This window comes from Triturus cristatus, chromosome 7, assembly GCF_964204655.1.
Source record: "Triturus cristatus chromosome 7, aTriCri1.1, whole genome shotgun sequence".
Classification (NCBI taxonomy): Eukaryota; Metazoa; Chordata; class Amphibia; order Caudata; family Salamandridae; genus Triturus; species Triturus cristatus.
Genome location: NC_140590.1, coordinates 619,309,519 through 619,327,522, shown reverse-complemented (window position 1 = coordinate 619,327,522; position 18,004 = coordinate 619,309,519). Strand labels below are relative to the sequence as shown.

Here is an 18,004-nt window from a genome sequence, read left to right as displayed (position 1 = left end):
GCAGGAGCTTTGGAGGAGTAATAGTCGAGTTTGAGCATCCGGAGTTTGCGCTAAACGAGTTCTTACCGCCTTGAGGACACCTGCTTGTTTTGCAATGCATGCCCCCTTGATAACTACCTTGGACAACTCCCAGAGGAATAGAGGGGAAGTGACCGAGCCCTCGTTAGTCATGAAATTGTCAATGATAGCGGGGTGGATATCAGTGAGAAATACATTGTCCCGTAATGTACCAGGGGCAGACACTAAGTGAATGCATGCAAGATAGCTAATAATAATGAGAGTTTTAAGAGTACAGGGGTATGGTCTAATAATATACAGGAGAACTGCAACATGCTGGTTGAACGACAACCAATAGTCGAGGCATGACCAGGCCTCATGGGGCAAACGACACTCGTTCCCACCCTCTGATTTCCATTTAGGTGTCTCCATATGCCGACCAAGCCTTGATCATTAATCAAGGTGTGGATTAGGGCAGCCGCGTTGTGATTGGGTCTTCCCCATATTACAGCTCCTGGTTCCAGATTTGCTATCTGTTGCCACACTTCTGCAAAAAATTTCAGGCAACCTTTATTTGGCCCGTACACACAGGCGAATATTATCAGTTGGTGATGTAGAGAACCAGCTAAAAGGACATATTGTCTTTCCTTATCGCACTTGACTTGAGTGAGTTGCCACGCGAGGCTCTTGCGTATTAATATAGCGGTTCCACTTTCATAATAAGAGTAGAATTAGGAGTGTATTTCTGGCACACCAGCTAGCTTGAAGGTGAGAAGAAGTTGAGGGGGTAAGGTGGAGTTCTTGCAAAAAGCAGATATCAATATGATGTCTGGTAAGGTAAGTGTTTTGGAGATGGGCCTTGCGGGGATCATTTAACCCTATATATATTCCAAGTCAGACATTTAATAATTGAAGTCATGGCATCTGGTCTGAGGTCATAATCAAAGTGTCTGGGTATGGAGCGTACTGTAAGAAGGGGGTATGCCCTGCTTAGTAGAGTCTTGAAGAGAAAAAAATTAAGTTCCAAGGCCTCGCATGTCGGCTGTGTGAGTGAGGCAGAAGGGAGCAAGTCATCAGGTCGGGTCTGCCATAGGGAGAAGACCATAACATAGAAAGAGAACATGATAGATCAGTACATCAGAAACCTACCCTCTCCCTCACCAGCCCCCGAATATGGTTGAGTATCCCAATACCATCTCTAAACAAATACTGCATATGTGGGACTCATCCCAGAGGGCGATGGAGAGCCGAGTTAGCTTCCCAGCTAGAAGTGGACTGGGTGGCTGAAACTATGGAAACCAAAGGTGGTGGTGTTTTACGCCCCGAGTCCATGCTTAAATGAAATCTACGTATGGTGCGACACACAAAACTTGGGTCTGGCATTCATCAGGTCACATCTGCGTCTCCCGTAGGGAAAAGGCAGCATTAAGGCGACTATCACAAACCGCAAACTGATTAATCATCGTCATCCAGACGTACGTCCTCGGCTCCACGGGCACCCCTGGAGCTATCTTGTTGCAATACTTTTGGCATACTTGAGGGCAGCTTTCGCGTAGGTAAAGTGGTATGTTTTTCCTTCATACATGACCTCTAGCTTGACGGTATAGTGGGGAGCTTATTTGATCTCTGCTTTTTTAAGGATTTTTTTGGCTGACAGGAATTTTCTACAGGCAGCTTGGACTGCAATAGTAAAGTCCGGGCAGAACAAAATCGCATTACCTTAATAGTGTGTTTCACCACGTTGTCTGGACAAACGCAAGTCCACATCGCGGTCCTTATGATATAAGAGGTGCACAATGATGGGGCGAGCTGGTGTATCTGGTGGCGGCCGTGGCGCGAGGGGTCTGTGAGCGTGCTCAACAATAAAGACCGGGGTCTGGGCCTCCCTGTATAGGTTCCGTGGCACTGTTGCAACATAATCTTGCATGTAGTTGATGGCAGTAGATTCTGGGACCCCCATAACATGTAGGTTGTTGTACCTCGAGTGCACCTCTAAATATTAATTTTTGGCCTTAATTAGTTCAAGGACTTGGACAATTCTGAGCAGGTGTTCACTGGTCGTGGCATGGGTATCATCTATTTTGGAGACTCTGGCCTCGAAGTGATCTAAGCGATCATCATGTTTATCAACTTGTTCTTATATTCTGTCCAGGCAACTTGCCATGAGGTTTAGCTTGGCATCAGTTGCCTTCAGACTGGTCTTTACATCAACAAGGATTTCTTTAATATCATTGTCTCAGCTGACATTCTCCGTGGAAAGGGCAGAATGCATCTCCTGTGGCTGCTCCATATCTGTCTGGCGCAAGGATTTCTTACTCTGGAACGGTAGTCTGGAATGACGTGTATCGTTTTTGACCATCTTTCCTCCAAGTCTTAAGGAGCACTCTGAATATGGCATCAGTGAAGACCGTGTGCCTACTTAAAAGTTCAGTTTGTAATAAATGTCAAAAGGGGCCCAAGTGCAGGGGCAATGTATCTAGGGGGGCACTCGTGTTACATTACCTGCCAGAGCTCTGTCACACCCCTCCAGCACACTGGGCTCGATTGGTAAAAACGGACCTAAATTGTAAGCTGGTATAGTGTCGCTAAGGGGGCCACTAAGTAATCACAGCCAGCAGGTAGGGAGCACCCTGCCTGATGACATGGTGAGGTCCGGCCTCAGAAAGCTAGTCTAACAGCATGATCCCAGGCCCCGCCACTCCCCTGATAAACAGCATGTACCGGGGTCAAGAGCAGGCCCAATACGTCTGCAGTAGTAGCCATAAGAATCAGTGTAGTCAGCTGCCACAGTTGCCAGGTGCGTCATCAGTAGGGCAACCAGTGAGTAGATAGATGCCTGTGGAGCTCGCCGGTCAGAGTAGGCCTACCCCATGCAGTACCTCTGCAAATCTTCACTCAGGGGCCAAGGGCATGGAGGGTGACCTGAGCCACGGCCGCCACCGGCACATCGCGGGCCCTCCAGCCATCACGGCATGAAGAAATAGGGCTTACCACCAGCTGGATCCAGGCTCCGTATTTGGCTGGATCTGCACGGTAGGTTTGAGCTGATTCTCTCGTGCTGCACCACGTAGCAGCAGACGTCGGCCGGCAGCAGTGAAGCTTCCGATGCATGTAGACCAGTTGGCACCAAATACTCCTTGGCGCAGAGGCGGCGCTCCCTCAAGTTTGGCAGCAGACAGGTTGCCGCTCCGACCATCCGGCTCCCTGCAGGGCAGCCAGCAGTGCAGCCAAGCTGCCACTCAAGCCTGGCATCACACATGCCAGCCCATGCCACGGCCCTCGCCCCTAGCGATATGCTCCGCCAACGCCCCAGGGGGCCGTAGTCCACTCAGATTGGAGCCACACCCTTAGTGATGAGCTGGGTAGTGGTATGTCACAGATTGAACTGCCAATGGGGCAGGATTAATTTGGAATATGCTTTCAGCTGGCCGAACCGCTCCTTGACTTGGCTCTGCCCCCTCCAAGTGAACTTAACATTGATAGCTCTGCTTCGTTCTTTCCCCAACTGTAAAATCTCTGGGTTTTATTCATCAATCCCTTGTCATTTTTACTAAGTCTTGGCAGTGAACTCCGCTCTGCTCGCTGAGTCTGCAGAGTTTTCCACACTCTACATTACACAGAGCTCGCGAAGTTCTGGAAAACTCTGCTTCGCGTTGCGGAGCGGAGTTTTTTTTCCTCGCTCGCGTTTGTCAACGTCGAGTTGGTGAGCGGGGAAAATCCACCTCCCAGTGAGATTTTTCCTTGTTCGCGATCATTGACATTAAGTTGGCGGGCGTGGAAAATCAACCTCCCGGTGAGATTTCTCAACGCAGGCAGTCAGATTTCTCATCGCGAATGGTCGTGTGTGCACGCGACCACTCGCGCTGAGAAACCATCCGTTCGCGTTGAGAAAGCTGCCTCACGCGTAAAAATCTATTTGAGCGGCAGAAAGGAAGCAGCACCCGCTTGTGCTGTGCATGGTGCTGTTCACGATGATTGCACAGTTCGGACAGACACCTGGCACTGGAAATCACAGCGAACGGCTCTTATCAAACGCAGTCCGCTGCCCTCGGAGCTCCGTGTAGCGCTGTGGAGTTTGTTTTGCAAGGAAATTCACGAATTACGCCCAGGTGTAATTTTTCCTTCACATCAACAGGATTGCTCAATTTACTATCTTTTGTATGCATTCACTTGAAAAAATTATGGATCTCATCTGTGGCGATCTGAAAACAGCTGCCGCATTCCAATCATTTTGAAACCCCATACTCTTCTCACTCCAATTCAGGGTGTCATTCATAGAACAGTTCCATCTTGCCAGTATTAAGAGAGATATGCTGATTTAAATTTGAGCCCAGCGTGAATTTTAGCTTATGCTGTCTTATGTACAAGGCCCTCTGTCTAATAGCGCCCTTATATATCCAACCTTCTGAACCCCAGTCTGTTTGATCACAAGGTCTCGGGTACAAAGACCCTACACGTGAAAACCACTAAATTCTAAAGGACTCTTGCTTTGACTGACTCCTTTGCATGCCTCTGAAATTTCTTTCAACCTTAAGAAGCCACCCAATCTTTCGTCTTTCACAAAACTACAGAAGACTTATCTTTTCAGACCTCAATCTGAGCTCATCTGAAAAAAACACAACAGCTGTTTTCTTCTCTTTTTTTTAAAATTTTTATTTAATTTGTACATATCACAATATAATCATTTGGAGTTGTATTGGATGCATATAAGTAGCGTACATTTGTATCAGCAATTCAAACCAGAACTAAACATATGTAACATCTGCTGGACATTTACCGTAATAATGCTTATATACATATGGTGCACAATTATAAATGTACATGTCTGTGACACTTCTGATACTATAGCACTGTCTCCCACCATTTCACACACCTCGGTCCTATGTGTATAGCGTTACCTACTTGACCTCTTTTCGATTCTCTTTAACTATCCACCTGCACCTCCCTACCGCTCTGTTAATTTGGCTGCCCTAATTAATCCCTCACCTCGCTCCCTCATGTACCCAACCAGGCTGTAAATGGTTCCCATATATCTTTTGGACGGGACTTGCTTGGCATTAGCTCCCAATAATGAGACTGTTGATCTTTGCAGTAAGTGGCACTAGACACCCATTCCACCACGGTTGGGGGGGCCTGTTTTTTCCAATGTATCGCCACTAGCCTCTTAGCCAGGAGGAGCAGAATAGCTATTAGTTTTCTCTTTCCTTTAGGTGCATCTAGAACATAGCCCTGCATTGCAATCAACGGAGTGCCCACTATGGAATGACTCGTCATTTGTCCAATATGCTTAAAAACTGCTGACCAAAACGTCGCTATTGGTCTACATTCCCATGCCAAGTGGGTAAAGGTTGCTCTCTGAGAACCGCACCTCCAGCAGCATGTGTCCGGGTTCAGCCCCATACAATGCAACTGTAATGGCGTGCGATATAGACGATGTAAGTAATTAAAATGAATCAACCTAAGTCTATAGTTCGGTGATAAATGCTTTAGTTGAGTACAACAGAAGGTCCATTGTTTATCTGTTATTGTAATGTCTGCATCCTCCTCCTATTCTGTTTTTGAGTGGGCTACAGTGATAGGGGACTCTCTTTGAGTAACACTATAAAGGTGTGTGATTAGTTTCCGAGCTGATGGCACCGAGATAATATGCTCCAGTGCCGGAAGCATAGGGGTGATTTGCGGAAAGTCGGCATATCTAGCCCTGAAAACTGCTCTAATCTGATAATAAAACAGTGTGTCCAGCGCTGTCGGTGGTGTCTCCTTGCACATTTGCTGTAGTGTTATAAATTTGTCCTCAGGGAATAGGTCTTTACCTGTCAAGAGCGTGTGGGATGCCGCCCTCTGTTTGGTGTCAGCGTCCAGCAACGGTGCTATTGATGGGTTTCCGCCTATCGGCATGGATGGTGCAAATAAAACTTTGAGGTGTGCTCTCTTTGCTAACCCCTGCCATGCCCATCTAAGTGTTTCAACGGTATCTCTCTCTAGGTGAGGGCGCGTATATTTGTGATAGAGTGCTGTAGTTAGTCGGAGGGGAGCCACTTTATCTAGTTCTATCGCCCCGTGTGGCTGGTATGGTGTGGGATGCTGCCAGTAATGGAGGAACTGCGCCTGTGCGCAGTACGCATACAGTTCAAAGTCTGGGGCCCCTAGGCCACCTTGTGTAAACGGCAAAGTTAGGATATTCCAAGAGATTCAGGGTTGCTTACCCGCCCATATCAGATCCAGTGCGCTAGATCGTAATCTTTTAAAAAAATGAGTATTTAAAGGCATTGGTATATTTACGAATAAATGCAACAGCTTCGGCAGTATTACTATCTTTATGATGGCTATGCGGCCTGCTAAGGACAAGGGTAAACTCCCCCATCTTTGCACTTTGCTCTCCCCCCAGTCTATTGCTCTTCCATAGTTAGCCGTCCACATTTCCTGTAAATCCCTGCTTATCCGTATCCCTAAATATCTGATCGGGCCTTCAGCCCATTGTATTGGGAATTCAGTATCGAAAGTCGTGGAGCTTTCTGTCAGGGGCAATATCGTTGATTTGGACCAATTTATCTGAATGCCCGTTAGGCCTCGATAACGTACCAATACCTAATCACTGGTACAAAATTTGTTTCTGGGTTTATTAGATACACCGTCATGTCATCTGCATACATAGATAAAAGTAGGCCCCTGGATGTGAACCCGATGCTACGCTGTGTATGATGTTGCCGAAGCTGGGCTGCCAGGGGCTCTATAGCCATTGCAACAAGCATTTGCAATGCAATAGGTCTCGCATTATAAAAGTGTGAGCAGTTGGCATTGCTAATAATAATGCAACACTAGCTATTGGCATTTTAAAAGATAATGGCATTTATTTATGTGTTTGTTTTATAAAATAAAAAAGGCATTGTCATGAACAATGCCAATAGCTTAAACTTTTGCAAATGTGAGACCTATTGCATTGCAAATGCTTGTTTCAGTACTAGAGGCTTTTTAAAAGTTTTAGTCACTACTCAAAATGAAATCCATTTTATCAGCGTTGCCAGTGCTCCTTTATGTTTAATGCTATAAATGAAACACAATCTTCTAAGTAGATTGCTAAATAACATCTCCAGCCCCGATCATAATGTCTCACTTCATGCTGGATATTGGGCACCCTGTTTTCATGCAGTGCCAAGACTGGGTGAACTAATGCACAGACTGAGGTCTGTCAGCCTGCGAGGCTCAAAGCATTCCTTGCAACAGTCTGCTGTGTCAAGGTATTGCCATGTGTACAGCACAGCAACAGCAAGTGGTTTCAAAGTTGGGGGTGACTTCCCTAACGTTCCCGAGGTGTTCATCATGTTTGGTGACAGCGTATTTATGCTGACAGCACAAAAAACTGTGTGTGGTTGTGTGTGTGGTTGTGTGTGTGGTTGTGTGTGTGTGGTTGTGTGTGTGTGGTTGTGTGTGTGTGTGTGGTTGTGTGTGTGTGTGGTTGTGTGTGTGTGTGGTTGTGTGTGTGTGTGGTTGTGTGTGTGTGTGGTTGTGTGTGTGTGTGTGTGGTTGTGTGTGTGTGTGGTTGTGTGTGTGTGTGGTTGTGTGTGTGTGGTTGTGTGTGTGGTTGTGTGTGTGTGTGTGGTTGTGTGTGTGTGTGGTTGTATGTGTGTGTGTGGTTGTGTGTGTGTGTGTGTGGTTGTGTGGTTGTGTGTGGTTGTGTGGTTGTGTGTGGTTGTGTGGTTGTGTGTGGTTGTGTGTGTGTGGTTGTGGGTGTGTGTGGTTGTGGGTGTGTGTGGTTGTGGTTGTGTGTGTGGTTGTGGTTGTGTGTGTGGTTGTGGTTGTGTGTGTGTGTGGTTGTGTGTGTGTGTGGTTGTGTGTGGGTGTGTGTGGTTGTGTGTGTGTGTGTGGTTGTGTGTGTGGTTGTGTGTGGTTGTGTGTGGTTGTGTGTGGTTGTGTGTGGTTGTGTGTGTGTGTGGTTGGTTGTGTGTGGTTGGTTGGGTGTGTGTGTGTGTGTGTGGTTGTGGTTGTGGTTGTGTGGTTTTGTGTGTGTGTGTGTGGTTGTGTGGTTGTGTGTGTGGTTGTGTGTGTGTGGTTGTGTGTGTGTGGTTGTGTGGTTGTGTGTGTGTGTGTGTGTGGTTGTGTGTGTGGTTGTGTGTGTGGTTGTGTGTGTGTGGTTGTGTGTGTGTGTGGTTGTGTGTGGTTGTGTGTGTGTGTGGTTGTGTGTGTGTGTGGTTGTGTGTGGTTGTGTGTGTGGTTGTGTGTGTGGTTGTGTGTGTGTGTGTGTGGTTGTGTATGTGTGTGTGGTTGTGTGTGTGTGTGGTGTTGTGTGGTGTTGTGTGGTTGTGTGTGTGTGGTTGTGTGTGTGGTTGTGTGTGTGTGGTTGTGTGTGTGTGGTTGTGTGTGTGTGGTTGTGTGTGTGGTTGTGATTGTGTGGTTGTGATTGTGTGGTTATGATTGTGTGGTTGTTTGTGTGTGGTTGTTTGTGTGTGGTTGTGTGTGTGTGTGGTTGTGTTTGGTTGTGTTTGGTTGTGTGTGGTTGTGTGTGTGTGGTTGTGGTTGTGTGTGTGTGTGTGTGTGGTTGGTTGTGTGTGGTTGTGTGTGGGGTTGGTTGTGTGTGGGGTTGGTTGGTTGGTTGTGTGTGTGGTTGGTTGGTTGGTTGTGTGTGTGGTTGGTTGGTTGGTTGTGTGTGTGTGTGTGTGGTTGTGTGTGGTTGTGTGTGGTTGTGTGTGGTTGTGTGTGTGTGTGTGGTTGTGGTTGTGTGTGTGTGGTTGTGTGTGTGTGGTTGTGTGTGGTTGTGTGTGTGTGTTTGTGTGTGTGTGGTTGTGTGTGGTTGTGTGTGTGTGTGGTTGTGTGTGTGTGTGGTTGTGTGTGGGGTTGGTTGTGTGTGTGGTTGGTTGGTTGGTTGTGTGTGTGGTTGGTTGGTTGGTTGTGTGTGTGTGTGTGTGGTTATGTGTGTGTGTGTGTGGTTGTGTGTGTGTGGTTATGTGGTTGTGTGTGTGTGTGTGGTTGTGTGTGTGTGTGGTTGTGTGTGTGGTTGTGTATGTGTGTGGTTGTGTGTGTGTGGTTGTGTGTGTGTCGTGTGGCTGGTTGTGGGTGTGGCTGGTTGTGGGTGTGGGTGGCTGTGGTTGGTTGTGTGTGTGTGGTTGGTTGTGTGTGTGTGGTTGGTTGTGTGTGTGTGGTTGGTTGTGTGGTTGGTTGTGTGGTTGGTTGTGTGTGTGTGGTTGGTTGTGTGGTTGGTTGTGTGTGTGTGGTTGTGTGTGTGTGGTTGGGTGGTTGTGTGTGTGGTTGTGGGTGTTGGGTGTTGTGTGGTTGTGTGTGTGTAGTTGTGGGGTTGTGTGTGTAGTTGTGGGGTTGTGTGTGTGTAGTTGTGGGGTTGTGTGTGTGTGGTTGTGTGTGTGTGGTCGTGTTTGGCACATCACATGGACGTTTAATTAAGGAAATGCATCGTAAAGACAGACCCACTTCTCCTTTAAACCAGGCAGCGGGGTCTTGTTTTCAGGTGAACTGACCCCATTCTCCCCAAGCCCACCAGTAGAAAACAAACGCTCATTAAAGCTTTTATAAACACATGGACTCTCCGTAGAAAAATAAAAAAGAAGAATGGAGCAGGCAATAGCACCAAGCACAGGAAACTCTTTTCAGGCTTGAAAACTATGCAGAATATTAAAATTCATAAATACAAGTTAGACCATGCGAATCGTCCCTCAAAAACAACAAAACTGTTTAATCTTTTTTATTATGTGAGGATGTTTTAATTAAAGTTTAAACATTTGATCATACCACAGACTATAAAGGGGTGGAAGGCGAGCTTTAAAAAAAATGTGGTTTAATTACTGAAAAACTAAGCCGACAGCATCTTATTTGCTTATTTGTTCTACTGTTCTAAAATACCATGCGGGAATGCGTGGCGAAAAAGTTTAAGCATTTGAAGATGCAGACAAACGTATGCAAACAAAGTTTTGAAGTGACTGGCTTATTTTAATTTTTGTACAAAATATTAACTAGTCAACGTACATTTACTGAAATCGCCAGTGAAACGCACGTACACTTATTCAGTTTGGCTCAATGTGGTCTTCTGCCACAAAAAAACCTGTATTAACTTTCCAGATGTGCACGCCATCAAAACCGTTTTCAAGAGGTCCGCTGTGGGGTAAATTTAGTTTTCGTCACGTTTTGGTGCATTCTTTCACATGTTAGAAGGGAGACAGGAAGCACGGCCAGAGTGGTCCAGGTAGTGTTTAATTACAAGAAAAAAATGCTACCGCCGGCCACAGCTTGCAGTGAATGTGCGCAAGTGGTGCGCGCGCAGCAGTAATCACGCCATATGGCGCCTCTACTGAAGCGCGCACCCGCGCACATGCACTGCAAGCTGTAGCCAGCTGTAGCATTTTTTGAAGCCCTTACTAAAGTCTCTCCCAGCAGCGCATACGCGCTGACTCAGCGAGACCTAAAAAGGACAAGTAGTCACTAAATATTGTGCAGAATAGGTACATAGTGAGGATCTAGTCTGAGGGTCCCCAAAAAAAATCTGTCCTCTTTTATCGAAATCATCTGGAGGAAAAGGTGTTGGATGTGTTATATAAGCAAGTGTTGAAACCTGTTCCTTCTCTTCAAAAATCTAAATACAGTTTAAAATATACCACCTTTTGGCAGCAAATCTTACTTTGTTGCTGCCACCCCCGTTTTCAATTTGAAAGAAAACCAATCTAACTTCAGAAAAAGACTTAAACCCCTGTTTTTTCCCTTACTAATACATCTCAAATGCAGTCTCCGTTCAGCAAAGTCAATCAAGTGAGCATTTAGTTTGCATCTTGATCTCCAGGGTGGCAATGCCCAACTTCGCACATACCTAATTACAAACAGACAGTCAAAGTTACCTGTCCTCTGCCTACTGATGAAAAAGAAACGAAAAAGCAGGAAAATGCTATTTCTGTATTTAAATTTAAACAAACCGATGAGAAGTTTTAGGATGCTAGCATTGCATTCAAGTTTACATAAGCACCATTAGATAGATTAGATATGCGTAATACACCTAAAGAATTCATACTTGCATATTTCTAACGCAGCAAAAATCAGAGGTTGTTGTATGTTATCAAAAAATAGGAAATAATGCATGCAATCTGCATCACGTGTTTTCTCTGACTGCAAGGCAGTAGCAGTACAAATATTCATCTAGTTGTACTACAGAGACTGGCTAATAAAACCAGTTACTTTTTTTTTTAAAGCCTTTCAATCACCTTCCAGACACTGCAAATAGACATCAGCAAATCCACATCATTCCAAGTGCTGAGGATTCAAAACCAGGGGGCTACACTAGACACACAAGAAGAATAACTGTTTCACACGAACAACAGACTTGCTGCCATCTGGAAAGTATGCTTGTTTCTTAAGTTGAAACATCACTTACTTGGCTCCAGGTTGCCTTGCACTTTTCATAGTCCTACATGCATGGTGAAATATTTGACCACAGCAATTACTGCTTGTTGACTAATGTAGTCAGTGGCCAGACAAATGGAAAGACGAACTTAATCTACCCCTTGGAGCTCTGCACAATTTGCCATGGTGGTGTCAACAGAAAAACTTGATGAAAGGTGTCTGCCCCAAGAGTAACTAATCCACTCTCTCGGTCTGTAAACCATAACAGATGCTTCAATTATCTGATGTGGTGTTGGGGGTAGGCGGTCGCATTTTTCCCCCCAGCTTTTTTCTTTGTAAAGAAATAGATGATTGTTTCTATTTCTTTACTTTTGCTATAATCGCAACACCGGCGCTTTACTTTTAACAATTAAAGTAAAGCACCGGTGCCGCGATTATAGCAAAAGCAAAGAAATAGAAACAAGCATCTATTTCTTTACATAGAAAAAAGCTGGGGGGGAAAATGCTACCGCTGGCAACAGCCTGCAGTGCAAGCGCGAGCCCGTGCACATGCACTGCATGCTGTAGCTGGCGGTAGCATTTTTTGAAGCCCTCCTTACTTGAGGTCTCCGCCAGACCAGTGCAAGTGCTGGGTCAGGCTCGACCTAAAAAGTAGTGGCGAGAGCGGACAGCCTTGTCTTGTTCCTCTCGTTATATTAATAGAGTCTGAGATTTGGCCATTCACCCTTACTTTTGCTGAGGGAGCGGTGTATAATAGTTGGATTTGCTTCAGAAAAAGGGGACTCGGCCCTTTCGTGCCAGTATTGTGAAGACAAATTTCCACTCCAGGGAATCAAACGCCTTAGTGGCGTCGAATAGGGCAGCTATGGCCCGCACATGTGGAGCCAGATAGTGCAATAGAGCAAATATGGTTTGTAGGTTATGTGCTGTCGAGCGGCCTGGTATGAATCCCGACTAATCAGGAAGTGCTATGATTGGAAGAAGGGGCTGTAATCAATTTGCCAATAGTTGTGCATACATTTTGGCATTCAGATTTATCAAGGATAAGGAGCAATATGAATCTGGTTGAGTTAAGTCCTTATCTGACTTGAGCACAGTAATTATTGTGGCCTCTCGCATGGTTTGTGGCAACAGTCTGGTGTCTTGGGCCTCCTGATAAACCTGCATAAGTCTCGGGGCAAGAATATCTACATACTCTTTGTAAAAGGCTGCTGTCAAGCCGTCTGCCCCTGGGGCCTTGTCTGCCGGCATGCTGTTGATCACTTGTCTTACATCATCTACTGTAAATGCCAAGTCCATGTATTCGCGGTGCCATCGATTGAACCATACCATTCTGCTAGCTTTCGAAACTCAACCCCCCCCCCCCCCCCCTCCCTCCCCGAGCAAATCATGGCTGTCAGACTGTTCAACATGTACTTACAGATTTCGAGATTGCGGTCAGCATGTTCATCTGTGTGTACTGCAGGCAGTCGCCTCTTTTCAGCTACTCTCCATTCATGCATATCCTCCGTTCATTCCCGAACCGTAGGTGCAGTGGGTAGCCACTGCAGCTTAGGGAGCACTAATCCCAGGAGCACAAACCGGAACTCATCTTGGCACCACATTTGGATGTCCGCAGTACCCTGAGGAAGCACACAGGCCCCCAAGTGACCTCTCGTAGAGCCGGCAGGACCATCCCCCCCAGAATCCCCTTAATTTTCTGCAGTCCCATGTCATGTGACTAAAGGCCGCTGGAGTTTAGCCACAACTGGGACATGCATCTGACTGAGTAGCATTGATCCTATGTAAAAGTTGTCGGGTCAGATATGTTTGGCGCAGGTAACAGAACTTGGTGAGTTTAAATCTCGCATTACTGGCTACTTTCCTGTCCTGAGCTAACGCTTTCTTCAAGGCACTCTCGGAGAGTGGTGTTGCCAGATCGATTGTCCATGTGCTTCGGACTCCTGTTAGGTCAACTCGGTGGTCTGCTTTGAGAGCCTTATAATCACGTGAGATCAATTCCCAGGTAGAACCCGGGTCCAAAAATACTTGTAGTACCTGGGATTCTGCGCACTCATTGTGGAAATTAACTCTTTAAACAGCCTTTTTGGCACCGATTCGGACAATGAGAATTTCGATAAAGGGGTTGATACCAATTGATGTGTGGAACAAAAAAGATGCAAGTGGCCTGGATACTTTGCCAGATACTAGCCTCATTTCTCCTCCCAGCCCTGCCACCGAAGAAAGCTCCACCTTTGTTGTCTTTATACAGTGGGTGGCAGAAGCACTTGACTTGAACTACCTTCTATGAGGGTGAAGAGCAATTTTCTTACAGATGTGCTCCAGCCTGGCCAAGGACCTACAAAACATATTTTATAATTTAACAAAGTTCTCACTGAGACTGATATTTGCGAAACCATGTTTATGACCAACCGTCCATAGGCAGGTCGCTCAGCGCCATCGATCAGCACCAGGTGACTCTGACTTTTCGTACTCAACGTGCCACACTAGAGAGCTTGGTGGGCAGACATCTGCCAGTAAGGTTAAACCTAACACCTTGCCCAACACCCAACCTAAAAGGATAGCAAGCACATCTCATCCCTGAGCCTTGCACTGTGGTCTGTTCTTACCAACTGTCTTCTATGCTGCTACTCTTGCCCTATTGTGAGCATGGTGGCCCAAGTTGTACCAGCAGTTCTAGACAACCTCTGGGTATCCCTAATCCAAGGTATCCAGGATGGACGTGACTGACTGTTTAAATCGGGGTGATTGACATGACTGTGGTGCTTTGACTTCCAACCCTAATGGAATTGCCTTTAGATGGCTCTTTCCTTTTTGGCGAGAAATTGGACTGATCCATGGAACATTTTAAGGAAGACAGGGCAACAGCACGTTCCTAGCACCGGTCTTCCCCCTTCAGACAGTTACATCAACCATTTTGCCCCCTTGAAGCTACCGTAGGGGTTTTCAATACCGACCGCTTCAGAGCCCTCTGTCAGTCCGACATGCCTCCCTGTTTTTTTGTGGCCAAGGCTGGGCCTCACAAAGACAATGCTCAAGGCAATCCAAGACAATGGGCATTTTAGCCTCCCTCCCCTCCAGCTGCAAAATCTGTTTAGTGTGTCCTTTGTGGCACACATCCCCCTTTTCGGCAGCAGGATTCGGTATTTCCTCCAAGGGTTACAAGCCATTATGTCAGACAAGTGGGTCCTCCAAATTGTCAATCAGGGCTTTTCCTTTGTCCGTCTTGCAGCTGGAAGTGCAGGCCCTTTTGGCTAGAGGGGCTATAGAAAGGTTTCCGGCCATGGAAGTAGGAATTGGATGTTTCTCCTCCTACTTCCTAGTACCATAAGGAGGCCTTAATCCTATTTTAGATCTTACTCCTCTCAGCAGCTTTTTGCAGAAGGACAAATCCAAGATCCTCAGCTAATCCAGGTCTTGTCTACCCTAGACCCAGAGACTGGATGGTAGAATCAGACCTGCATGACACCTATTTCCATAACCCTGTCCTGCAGGCCCACTGGCACTACCTGTGGTTACAGTGGGCACAAGTGCTACCTTTTTGTCTCACCAATGCCCCTTGGGTGTTCACAAAAGTGATGGCGATTGTTGCAACACACCCTCAGAGGTCGATGTACCAATGTTTTCCTACCTGAAGGAACGGAATGTTGAAGGGGGGGGGAGGGTTTGCCTCAGCCAGTCGTCAACCACCTCCAGATGTTGGTGAACCTCCTAATGTTGTGGTTCACTGTCAACGTGCAAAAGTAACACTGGACTCCTTTGCAGATGCTCCAGGGGGGTGTCTGTCAGATTGTATCTAGATTTTGAAGGAGACTCCAAAAGACAAGCATTGGTGGCTACTGGACCACGATTAGGTCAGTAGCAGACCCATCTTCCTACCCCAGACTGATGTGACAGTGGACTCTTTTCCATTTAAAAAGGTCCCACTCTAGAGATCTGCACACCGGTCATGCCAGTTTGCAGATGGGGGTCTGCGTCTTAGGGCACAGACAAGCCTAAGAGAGCAACTGATGTCAACGCACAAAGGTAGTACTTGAATGCGGCTCTACTTGTCACTTCTGAAGTGGAACAATGTTGGTATGACGTATCACTACTCCGTCTACCAGCCTGCAGGAGTACTGCTCTAAAGTTTCCGAATTCATTCTGCCACTTGGGGAAAATTCACACAGTGGGGAATCTACAGTTAAGAGTATCCACCAAAAAGAACGATACTGTAGGTAATTAACTTGTGCTTTTGCACACAACAAAAAAATCTTTCTACAACAATTACAATTTACGTTCTGTTGAAGGATTCTTGCTTTCTTGCCTTACTGCAGTTTAGTGAGGCATCCTACATTAAGAAATAAGGGAGCAATGTCTACTATTGGACTGTGCACTAAACAACTAATGGGAAGCCACAGTTTTTGTGTTTATAAACTACATGCAAGTATCAATGATATCTCTACAGAGAATCCGTATGATGTCATATTGTTTGTTGCTTCATGGGCAGCTAGAATCCGTCACTGCAGTTACATTTTTCTGAAAAGGGATTCTTTTTAAATAGATTATATGAATGAGACAGGAAGTACCATTTTTGAACGAATGCTGTTTATCAGTTTTTGGTGACCACCTGCACTAGAAAATGTTCACTTACGCTGAAGTTACGGTCTGTATTTGCATGTTACAATCACAAACTTTTCCTCCTAGTCAAAACCTCCAAATCAATTAATCTTTGAAGTTTTTGATTACCTGTCCTGTCAAACGCTTGGCTTGAATTGCAGTCTCTCATAGTTGTTTGCCTGTTTTCGCTCTACTCTCTAATCCTTTTGTTTCTAGGAGTGATGACATAAAAATATTTAGATAGATAGCCTATGTTTAACACCTCATTGTTGGCCCTCTCTCCAACAGTAGCTTGTGAGCTCTGTGACTGTGTATGATTAGTTAATTGCCATGTATGCATGCACTAAAGCATAAATGTATGTCCATCAATTCCTTACACTTTGTAAAACTATTAGCGATCTTCGCATCCTCTGCAAAATTCCAGAATTGGGATGTGGCTTGGATGCTTAGGATTGAACAGTCCCAGTAACCTTTATTTTTTTTTTTCCCCCACTCCTTCTAGATAGTGAAGATGTATTGGAAATTGAAAGGCCTCAAAATGATCTGAAGACCTATTACTGTGAAGAGAGCAAATCATATGATCCTAGTTGTCATCATGCTGAGCCGGTGACTTTAATTGTACCTGCAAGGTGGTCTGAGAAGGGCCAGTTTGATGACGCTGATGATTGAAACTTAATATTGAGAAATAATTTGTTAACCTCTAATTTTGGGTACTTTGTGTTAATTCTGATGCCCTGCCGCATATTTTTATTTTCCAGTCATTTGAAGCACTTGGAATACCTTGACCTGATAAAGCTTAGTCTATGTGCATTTCCCGGTTTGTTCATCATTGTCAAATGTTAAATCCTGTGCAGTGGGAATCCTACCTTTTCTTCCATTCATGTAAGAATATCAAACATGCATTTTATTTTACTGAAAATGATTACTAATTGGAGAGACAGCTGTGTTTAGCACTTTCCTTTATGACCGAAGAGCAAGTTTTTCTTTCACAACATTATGCTCCCTTCCTTGGATGTAGGCCGGCAATGATTCTACATCTTACAGATGAAAACGTATTTATTAGGTTTATTGTTCACACTTCACACTTAAGTGGAAAGGTGTCTTTTATATGATAAAAGGTGAGCAAACAAAAACTTCGTGTTGAGTAAAGTGTTGTATTTGCATGAATGTTTTTAGTTTAATACAATTAGTTCCAATTTCATATGTTAGACAAAGTTTTTAGTTTTCTAAAATCACTTTCTAAGAGTTCAACTGACTTAATCCTTTCAATTCAGTAATAGTATGTTGGCCATAAAGTGGAAAATGTATTTTGTAACATTATTTACTCGGCCGAATTATTTATATTGACACTGTCTGAGGGAAAAATAATGCATGTTTGTTTAATTGAATATTTTTGTAAAACAGTGCAACCAACTGAATAGCGTATTTCGATTGATCGAAGGAGGAATTTTCGTTGTGCAACCAAGATTTGACTGCAGATGGTCACGAATAATAAGCATCTTTAACATGTTTTGGTCGTGTTTTACATGTATTGTTTTTTTACAAAACATTCTTTCAAATGCAGTCGTAGTAGTTTATTTTTCACACTGCCTTTTCTTACCTTCATCAAGAAATTACATTGTGCTGTTCAGTACACAAGAAATTGGCCGAAATGACAACACGAGCTTTACTTTTCAGTGAAACCTGTTGATACTTCCTCCTACTCAAATGGATACGCTCAGAATAAATGAGTGCTGCGCTACTACTTCTAAGATTTTTTTTGCTGATTTTCGGAGATCAGCATCCGCATCCGAGAAAGGCCCTCTGTCATGCAGACATCATCTTTACATCTGGACACACGGCCATTAAGTTTCTTATAACCCCAGTATGAGTCATTGTGTGTATATTTTTTAGTACCACTACTGTGCCATCTTCAAATTGATGGCTGGCCACTTGTGATCATCTAAACCAGCAGATGCAGTCCGTTTGTTGCAGCTGCCCATGTGTTCTTTTCGTGCATTCAGAGGAGAAATGCTCGCACTTCAGATTTTCTGGGTTGCTAGGTTTTCACTGTTCGCTTTGGTCTCCCTGCCTT

At 45.1% G+C, this 18,004-nt stretch overlaps 1 protein-coding gene across 2 annotated transcripts in view; it reads left to right on the top strand.

Moving 5' to 3' along the window:
* COPRS (coordinator of PRMT5 and differentiation stimulator) overlaps window positions 1–17,657 on the top strand; it is a 421,602-nt gene extending 403,945 nt beyond the window's left edge. For both annotated transcript variants that reach the window (XM_085617189.1, XM_085617188.1), the window contains one exon: window positions 16,433–17,657. In XM_085617189.1, the coding sequence (XP_085473315.1) occupies window positions 16,433–16,599 (167 nt within the window). In that variant the 3' untranslated portion in view covers window positions 16,600–17,657. The remainder of the gene's footprint in view (window positions 1–16,432) is intronic.
* Window positions 17,658–18,004: the final 347 nt, after the last annotated feature.